Below are 7,547 nucleotides of genomic sequence, written 5' to 3' on the forward strand. Positions count from 1 at the left end.
CTGGATTTCAACTATAAGGAATCTGGCTTAAGTCATACTCTGAGTAAACACACTGAAATCATAACTACCTTATTTACGCAAATCTAATGAGCCATTGAATCTAATGCACACCTCAATTTTCAAAACCTTGAAACAAAAAATGTATTTGCAGGCGAATGTAAATGTGCCATCAAATCTAATGCTCACCCTAATTTTGTGACGTAATTTGCCCCCAAAAAGGTGTGCACGACATCCGAGTAAATACGCTAACCCAAATCCATTCATTTCAATGGGTCTACTCTATGACTTAGGTGGATACAACCCATAATGTATTTTTCTTTCCAATCCTTCCTTTCATTTAAAACATAATTTTAAAATGAACAAGTAAACACCCCTGTAGTTGCAGTCCTACCAAGGTACTACACCATTTAAAATCAACAGCATACACACCTCAACAGGTGTGTTTACAGCTAGGTGAACCTATCACATTTTTAATATCTTTAGTTATGTTAAATTCTTTTATCTGCTCTAAACATTCTGAATTCCTATGTCATTCCATGCCAACTTGATAGCCTTTCTTGAATTTTGACACTGACCTCCTGCAGCAGTGACTCAGCCTTCGCTGCTGGATCCTGAGTTTCCCAAGATTGAAATGTATACCCACAAAGTTAAATATTTAAACATTTAATTTTTCTAAAGTTACAGTCCTAAGCAAGCTAACTAGGAAGTTCCACTGAACCCACTGATTAAACATGCTTAGGCATGGGCTGTATGTCTCCCAATTTTTATTATATTATTCAAATTAGTCTCTGCTCTTAGTATCTTTACAAGTCTTCTTGTTCTCAGAGCATACTAAACAAGACACATTACAAACACAGTTTTAAGAGAAACCCTGCTAGCAACTTCGTCTGTCTTCATTGTCTGGCTGCATCCACACAGCGATGTAAGATGGCTGACCAAACAAACCACAATTATTATTAGCACTAAGCCCAAACCAGGGATTGTGGTTTTTGCACTCCAAAGAGAGTTGGTTTGTTTCTGGCTTACTAAATATGGCTTGAGAGAAACAGACGACCACTGGTGCAGACGAAGCACTAAGCTAGGACTGGTGGTTTGTTTATCCCCAGTGCAAACAAGTAGTAGTAAAGTGTATGGTTTATAGCAGGGATGTCCAACAGGTCGATCGAAAATCTACTGGTAGATCCCCAGGAGGCTTTGGTAGATCGCAGTCGATAGCTGGGTCCCTTTCCTTAGCGTTGGTAAAATACCTTAGTGCCCCCTTGCCCTGCCCTCCAGTGTTGCACGATTCGCAGAACGGAAGACGGAGTTTACTCAGTGAGGCTGTTTGTTTCCCCAGTGAGCAAGTGGCTGTTCCCTTTTTCCCCTTGAGCTTAGGCTTGAATTCTCAAAAATCAGGGGGGAAAGCTCAACAACTCTGCCCTGCACCCCTGAAAAATGGGGCTTTCCTCCTCCCTAAAAAGCTACCCCCCAAAAGGGGGTAGATCACTGCCAGCTTTTAATTCTGTGAGTAGATCACAGTCTCTAGGGAGTTGGCCACCTCTGGTTTACAGTTTACCATGGGATGTGAATGCAGCCTCTGTCTCTGAACTTTGCTAACTATTTTTCTATAGGGAAACTGGACTGAGCCTGTTAACACGAATTGTAGCCATTGGACTCTCCAAAAGCTCAAAAGGTTTACAGGGTACACTATATTAAACAGCATATCTGCTCAAAGGTAAGTTCTACTGAATTCAATGGGGCTTACTCCAAGGTTAGTGGGGCTAGGTGCAGACTTAAGAAATACAACACAGCAAGAATTTGCATGCTACATGTTGGTAAATCTGACTTGATGCATGTCAGCCTTCAACATATGTAGCATGGTTCTTGTTCACCATACAATTTTGAAAACAGCACATCCAAAAAGCTAGGCTTTAACAACATAATCCAGATACTGTACTAATTAAGTGTGAACAAAGCACAATCATATGGATGTTTTCTCTGAACTAAGGCTACAATCCTAACCTCACCTGGTAGCAAACCCTATAGAATATGTGAAATAGCTATCTGTGGCAGGACAAAAGCTTTTATGCCTTATCTCAATGGCACATGTGTATTATAAATCAACTTGCAGGAAACTAACTTGCTTTGGCAAATGATCTTTTTACAAACTCAGTGGTATCATTTAAGATTACTTCAAATTGAGTTTGTCTGTGACAAATCATAGAAAGTATCTACACTTAAAGATATACAAAGCTAAAAAAAAGACCTCTATTTAAGGTATGACCCTAAGTACTGAAGTCACATCATTAATTGGTCTATAAATCTATTGAAAAACAGGAATTGCTGAAATAGCTGCAGCCTGTTTGTTAAGAACTATTGCTAGAATCAGTTTTCAATAAGCAGCTTATCTATAATTATGATAGTTTCCCTTTCCAAGCAATTACTATTATTTTCAACTACTATGCTGCCCACAAATTGGTGCCCAATGGTAGCTACTAAAGCAAACACTTTATAAACCATTGATTGATGGAGATTATTTACCTCTTTAGGTAGTTTGTTTCAAAAAGGGGTACATTTTACTTCCTGGCGGACAAAGAAAAAGGATTATGGCAACTAATGATGTAGTCTCCAATTTACTTCCAGGTAAGCGGGCATAGGACTGGAGCTTTAATTTCTCACAAACAAAGACTCCCCACCCACCCAAAAGTTTTAGTTTGCATCCGCTCTATCTTATTAAACTGACCTGTATGTCAGTGCTGTCTACCACTTCTGTCAAGACACTGTAGGGAATATCCTCCGCTTTCTGAGACAGACTTCTAGTTTTCACAAGGCCTCCTGGCCTGCAGTGCTCATCATCTTCCAGCGCGGAAAGCTTTTTGGGAGGCTGCTGTTTGCAGAAGCGCACCAGAGTAATGTTTTTGTGGCTTAAAGTTGCAAGGGAAGATTGCCCCTCTCTCAAAGACATCTCTTTTATTTTATTTTCCATTACCATAGGTGGTTTTGTACACTGGAAAAGCCAAATGGGAAAGAAGTGCTATCTGGTTTGCTGCTGCAACAATCCCCCTCCTACCATCTCTATACCAGGATAGCAAAATCTGTATTGCGAGATAGCTGTTTTACCTCCTCCTCGTCTTTTCAGTAACCTGTAGCAGTGGGCTGTGCTTGGCTTTATACATTTGCAAACAGGTTTAAATATTCCCCACCCATTGTCAGCCTTGGCATGCAATGACAAACGGTGCGGGGTGCTGTTATAATTGTTTGCACACGGCTCTCCGGTGTCCTCAGTCAAGGCTGCCTTTCACAAGCTTGTCAAATATGGCCTGTGTGAGGCAACCCAGTGTATAATTAACTCTGCCATCCAAGCTTTCATCCTTCTTCAATCAACCGCTTGCTCAAAACACTGAGAATCCATTTACAGACAACACATTTTTTAAACATGGGAAGAAGGAGGGTGACCTGTGGGCTTTGATATTCGAGAGCAGCACTAAGGAGGACACACTGAAAACAGCAGCTCCTAGGCCTGCTGCTAAACCCAGGAGAATAGAAAATGTTTCGCTGAAAACAAGGACTCTTCTACGTGTATTCTGCTGAAGCCACCAACTCTGTGGCTGGCTGGAAAAATAAATACAGTACCTCATTACAGCCAGATTCAGCAGTCGCTGCCAACCTTGAAGGCGATACATCCCAATCTAACATGTTTAGATCATCAAGTAAAACCACATTACAGAACACATTTTGCTCTTTTCCTTCTCAAAAGCAGTTCCTGCCTCAGCAGCATCTGAACTCTGCTACCCTGACTTCCAAATTCCGACCTGACAAGTCTTGCTAGCCTTGCCGTGCGGTAGCAAAATTCCTTTCAGTAGGCAAGGGAAGCAGAAGTTATGTACACCCATTGTTTTCCCCTCCCTTGGGCACACAATCGCTTCTTAATGCCCTCTACTATGGTACTTTCTTTTGGGGCTAGGCATGGCGTCAAGGGTCTTTAGAACACCTAAATTCCTTTCCCTCTCCCATCACAACAACCCTGCAAGGTAGGCTAGAATGGGAGAGGGGAAAAGTGACTAGAGCAAGGTTGCCCATTAAGGTTTGTGGCTGAGCAGGGATCTGAGCCCAACTTTCCACGCTGGCTCTCAGGCTAACCTGCAAGGCAGGATGCCAGAAGCGGAGACAAACCATACTGAGTGTAGTAACAACCACTCCCGCTCCTTTCTACAGCCTAAAGTACTTCCAGACATAACTGCAAGCAACACTAATGGCTCTTATATGACAGGTGAAGTTGGTTGAACTCGAGGGCTCCTGCCCATTTCTAACCTCTCGGTTCCTCTCAACACGAAAACATCTTAAAATGCCCTAAATAATAGGACTGTAATCTGAACCTGAGGCTCGATAATAAAACTGGAGGAGGGAGAATTGCTTAACACGGCACACACAAAGGGAACAGGATCAAGTGTGTTCATATGTTACAGGAGACAATTGAGGGAAGATGAGAAGCTTCTCCTCTAGTAGCACATTTAATCCTCCCCCTGCTGAAAACCCTCACTAGGCTGAGTCACCGGTTTAGCGGGCTTTGATCAGTGCCTCAATTCCTGCTTTTGCATAGAGAAATGCTGCTTAAGGATCACAAATGAGTAGAGAGGGGCTACGCTTTGGGGGTGCCCAGCATACACTGCCATCTTTGGCCTCATCTACCATTTTGGCCTTCCCAGAGCTGGCATGCAGTGCTTGGAAGATTAGCAGGAAGGGAATGTGGCCCCCTGGATCAAAATGATTCCCATCTCTGGTTCCGAAGATGGTAGTTATAAAATTAATAAAAATAAATGGACCTCTTGGCAATTTGGGTTGCCAGCCCAGAAGCATGGTCAGCTAGTTCACTGTGTTTTAATCCAGAGGAACGGCTGAGTGAAGAGTCTGTTGCAGCAAAAGCAACAAGATCTTGGGACCTGCTGCTTGTGCACCTTTTTTCTTCCATACTTTCCCCTTCCAGATAACTTTCCATTAATGTGCTTTGATACAGCACTTTGGGAACATTCAACTTCTTTTGCAATTACCTTTTGAGGCTTTCCCTCCTTATGGAGGGTCTCGATGATGGCTTTCTGCACAACTGTCAGGTCAGCAGCCTTTCTCATGATTGTGATTCCTACTGAAGCAGACCGAGAGACCATTTAAAGGCTCAGGAACCCTTTGCAGGTGTTATGGATTGAGTAGCTAAACACTATTCTAATTTTCTGAGATTGTGAATTTGGGGTTTTCTTCAGCTGTACGCCATAATAATAATAATTATAATTATAAATTATTATTTGTACCCCGCTCATCTGGCTGAGTCTCCCTAGCCACTCTGGGCGGCTTCCAATCAAATATTAAAACAATACAGCATTAAATATTAAAAACTTCCCTAAACAGGGCTGCCTTCAGATGTCTTTTAAAAATAAGATAGCTGCTTATTTCCTTGGCATCTGTTGGAAGGGCGTTCCACAGGGCGGGTGCCACTACCGAGAAGGCCCTCTGTCTGGTTCCCTGTAACCTCACTTCTCGCAATGAGGGAACCACCAGAAGGCCCTCGGCTCTGGATCTCAGTGTCCAGGCTGAATGATGGGGGTGGAGACAAAATAAAATTACAACAAATAAAGGCTTGCTTGACATATCTTGCTTTGCATGTCATGAGTCTATCTCCTATATTGGTTTCACCTTTTAAGTTGAATTACTGAAATAAATGAACTTTTTGACAATATTATAATTTTTCGACTTTCACCTGTATATGCATTTGTAGAGGAGGCGTAATACATCGCTCACTTGACCCATTTTCTCGTAACCCACCCAATATTACAAACTCAACATCATGCAACCCGCTGGAGAGACAATATGCAAGAGTATTGCATGAGAGAGCCCTGAGTTTAAATTCCCACTGAGCAACTTTGGGTCAGTCACTGCCACACACAACTTACCTTCCCTCAAATGAGGAGAAAAGTGCAATAATCCCACTAACATTGCCTGAGATTATTGGATGAAAAGCAGAATACTGTGATTCAACAGAATTACAATTCTTTCCTCACTATATTATCTTGGGTCCAATCTAAACACGATGACATCATACATTTATATACATTTTGTTGTTTAAGTCACTTCTTCGCAGTATTGTATTGGCCCAATCATATATTGATACACATTTTTGTAATGTTAAGTCATGAACATATATTCCCTTGTGCCAGTCTGTTCTTGACCAGCACAATCACTGTAGGTGAAATCCTCAAAGTAACTACTTTTGAGCCCAATCCTATGCATGTTTACTCATAAAGAAGTCCCACAGAGCTTAAGGAGACTTGCTGCCAAATAACTACTCAGAATTGCAAAGTTAATCACCTCTTAGATGCCACAGCTTATTCACGATACAATATACAATCAATGTGCTACACAAAACATCTTACAAATGCAGTCTATAAATATGTAAACTTACCGTGAATATCAGCAGTCTAAAGCTTCTTTTGTCTGACATATTTCTATGCTGACCACTCACCCTTCTACCGTATAGTTCCACTACTGCATGATGCATATGAAGGAGGGGAAAACAAAAAACCCCAACTCTACAATCCGTAATTAAAGGCCACATGATGGTCATATGAATGTACTTGTGCCAAGTTAATCTATTACTTACCAATAGGTTTACTGCATGAAATTAACTGCATACATTTCTCATTACTAAATAAGATTTCACGTGCCAGCACTTAGTTCCACAGAGACAGCTTTCCCTAGGTTTCCTTTGTGCCTACAGCTGCCCCTTTTAAGGTTGGTGGTTCAAGTCCACTCAGGGATGGCTATGGACAGGATTCCTACATTGCAAGGATCGGACTAGGTGTTTTTCTGAAAGTTACATCATATAAACAGACAGACAGCAGCTGCCTTATGTTATCTGTAAGGCAGAGGGGGGAAACTAGCAGGGACTGATAGCAACAGTTGGGTGGTGAAGGATGTGCTTTAGTGATATGATATGTAGAAGAGCCTCAGCAAACCCAAGCAAAGATGTGATCCTGCGCAGCTACAAATGGGAAAAGAGAAGCCTGTGAGCAAGATTCTTCATTCAGACTCACTGAGACTCACCCACATAGCACGAAACCATGGCTTAGTGTTACATGTGAATCAGACTTTTAAAAAACAAAACAAAAAACAGGACCCCTAATTTGAACACAACACTAAGTCAGGATTCTGATTCAGTGAACACTTTAAATAGTTTGAATAATATTTTTATACATAGTTAACAGGCGGAGTCCTCTTTATTGCTTTCTCATTTCTTTTTCTTTCTTCTGACTTTTTATTACCCTTATTTCTTTATTAAGTTCTGGGAGAAATTAGTGGGTTATATAACTATGACTGTGCAGAAAAAGTTAAAAATTTCAGAGGAAAAAATTCTTTTCAACTACATACCTAAAGCAATATGGAATTTGACAACCGCACAACGTAAATGGATTCCTTGTGCCCTTATTAAGAGCAAAAGACTGGTATTAATGCGCTGGAAAGATTAAGTGTACAGCTCCATTTAATCAATGGCTTGACTATATGACTACACTTGCAACTTA

The 7,547-nt window shown here is 41.3% G+C and overlaps 1 protein-coding gene across 4 annotated transcripts in view; it reads right to left on the bottom strand.

Moving 5' to 3' along the window:
• Positions 1–6,817, bottom strand: part of ATP7B (ATPase copper transporting beta) — a 39,213-nt gene extending 32,396 nt beyond the window's left edge. The window contains exon 1 of one of the 4 annotated variants that reach the window (XM_060272378.1): positions 6,629–6,817. Coding sequence is in view for 2 of the 4 variants with exons in the window: in XM_035110236.2 (XP_034966127.2) it covers positions 2,723–2,971 (249 nt within the window). In the remaining 2 variants the exon portion in view is untranslated. Of the gene's footprint in view, positions 1–2,722; positions 3,203–6,430; positions 6,602–6,628 lie in introns of those variants that run through there. The other 3 variants (XM_035110237.2, XM_035110236.2, XM_035110241.2) reach the window with 3 other exon arrangements.
• Between the last annotated feature and the right edge of the window lie 730 nt (positions 6,818–7,547).

The sequence above is a fragment of the Zootoca vivipara genome, chromosome 3 (genome assembly GCF_963506605.1).
Source record: "Zootoca vivipara chromosome 3, rZooViv1.1, whole genome shotgun sequence".
NCBI lineage: Eukaryota > Metazoa > Chordata > Lepidosauria > Squamata > Lacertidae > Zootoca > Zootoca vivipara.